This window comes from Anneissia japonica, unplaced genomic scaffold (assembly GCF_011630105.1).
Source record: "Anneissia japonica isolate Jap-2015-1 unplaced genomic scaffold, ASM1163010v1 scaffold267347_len1900_cov213, whole genome shotgun sequence".
Classification (NCBI taxonomy): domain Eukaryota; kingdom Metazoa; phylum Echinodermata; class Crinoidea; order Comatulida; family Comatulidae; genus Anneissia; species Anneissia japonica.
Window position 1 is genome coordinate 1 of NW_022736377.1, and position 1900 is coordinate 1900.

At 31.2% G+C, this 1900-nt stretch overlaps 1 protein-coding gene across 1 annotated transcript; it reads right to left on the reverse strand.

Moving 5' to 3' along the window:
* Positions 1-19: 19 nt before the first annotated feature.
* On the reverse strand, positions 20-1831 carry LOC117116775 (pyruvate kinase PKM-like; the record flags this gene model as incomplete). The annotated part of the gene is made up of 4 exons (XM_033260877.1): positions 1778-1831; positions 830-949; positions 310-496; positions 20-70 (listed from the first exon to the last, which is right to left on the reverse strand). Coding segments are annotated over exons 1-4 (412 nt in total), but the record flags the coding sequence as incomplete, so codon positions are not given.
* Positions 1832-1900: the final 69 nt, after the last annotated feature.

Consider the following 1900-nt stretch of genomic DNA (forward strand, 5'->3'; position numbering starts at 1 on the left):
GGTAAGTTCACTCCCTTACGACTTCCAAGACTACCCCCATTGATAATAGTACAGTCTATGTAATCCGCTCCTAAAAGATATCAATGGCAATTTGTTACAGAATTTTCAATTCAATTTCTATGATTACAATATTTACTTTAAAAAATGCTGCTAATGGAGAATGTTTTACAATGTCAAGAACAACTGTCTTTTGCAGGATGAAGCTAAAATCTAAGACTCTCATGAGGCTTATGATTTTGTTTTCAACAATGCAACATAGTATCCCACTATTTTGTTCTGTAAAGCTTTTCCTTATGTTTTTTTCAATACCTTTAGTATCTACTTGAAGTGAAATCAGACCATCATCAATGTAAACAACAGCACCAATATCCAAAATTTTTGGCATGTTCTTGTAATCCACAAAGATACATTCTTCTGTTCCACTCTCAGCGTGTGCATCATCAAACGACAGACGGATCTTGTTGCCAGCTTTCAGCTCAACCTCGGCAGAACCACCCTTCAATAAAAATAATCATTAGTAACATCCTCATAACAAAAACTTCTATGGTAACAACGTCAGCGTTAAATACACAGTCCATATATTCACTTTCCATTTTAAATTAAAGAAAATATTCCAATTCCTTTGAAAATTTGGGAGAAAAAACATTTTTTTTCAGAGAAGTGGCTTTTTCACAGCCTAATCCGAAATTGTTTTTATTGCAAAATTGTAACAAAAATTAAGGCACACATAACCAAAGTTAAAGTTGGACAGCATCCCGAAAGACCAGTAGATGTTCAGGGTTCTCTTAAAGAAAGGTACTATATTTTCAGATTATGTGGTTGTACTTACCCCCTTGAGAAGGCCAGTTCTTATTTCTGGTCCTTTGGTATCCAAAGCAATCCCCACATTTCTTGAAAAGGTAAATCTAGATCTGGCCTCTTTAATGTTATTGATGACACTCTCATGATACTACAAAAATCAAAATTGTCAGAATTAAGCAATTTTCATAACAAGATAAAAAAGATAAGCTAGCAATCACAACTAAAATTTAAAATCTGGAATTTCTTATCTATGCCTAAATGAAATGTAAATATCAGTTTAAAAATAATTCATCCGTGTGCACTCAGGCCAATACATGATATAAACAAATTGACCAGTATCAATATTCCAAATACTTGCATACAAAATATCAGCTAACCAGTTTATCACCATAATTAAATAGTACATTGATCAATCAATCAATCCAATCAACCAATCAGTCAACTGTCACCCAACCAAATAATCTATCAATTAATAGGTATGTCAATAATTTATTCAATCAATAAATGAAACAATCAATCTATTAATTGATTAATCAATAATTCAATCAATCAATCATTTGATCAATCAAAAAAAATCAGGTAGTCAATCAATAAATTAATCAATCAACAAGTCAATAAATCAATCAATCAATAGGTCAATCAATCAATCAAATTTATAATGGTGAACTTAATTAAAAAATTAAATTCAAATGAATGATGGATGCTTTCTTTATAAATATACAAATGGAACAACAAAGAAACAGAGTAAAAAATGAAGGCAGAAAGGGTTGGGAGGACGCAAGACTAGATATATGGCTCATTGCAATTTTTATAAAAACATAAACTCTGCTACCAAGACATAAAGAAATGTACTTATTTATTACATAACAAAAACGATTACATTGTCTGGGCCAGTTGAATAATATTTTGGCCTTTAAATATACAGGTATAAGAAATATTAATGTTGCACATGTGTCTCCTAAAAATAGTATCTTACCTCATGACTTCCATGTGAGAAATTGAGACGAGCAATGTTCATACCAGACTTCATTATTTCCTCCAAAATATCAACATCCTTTGATGCAGGACCTTTAATATAACAAGCATTAAACTCAAATTA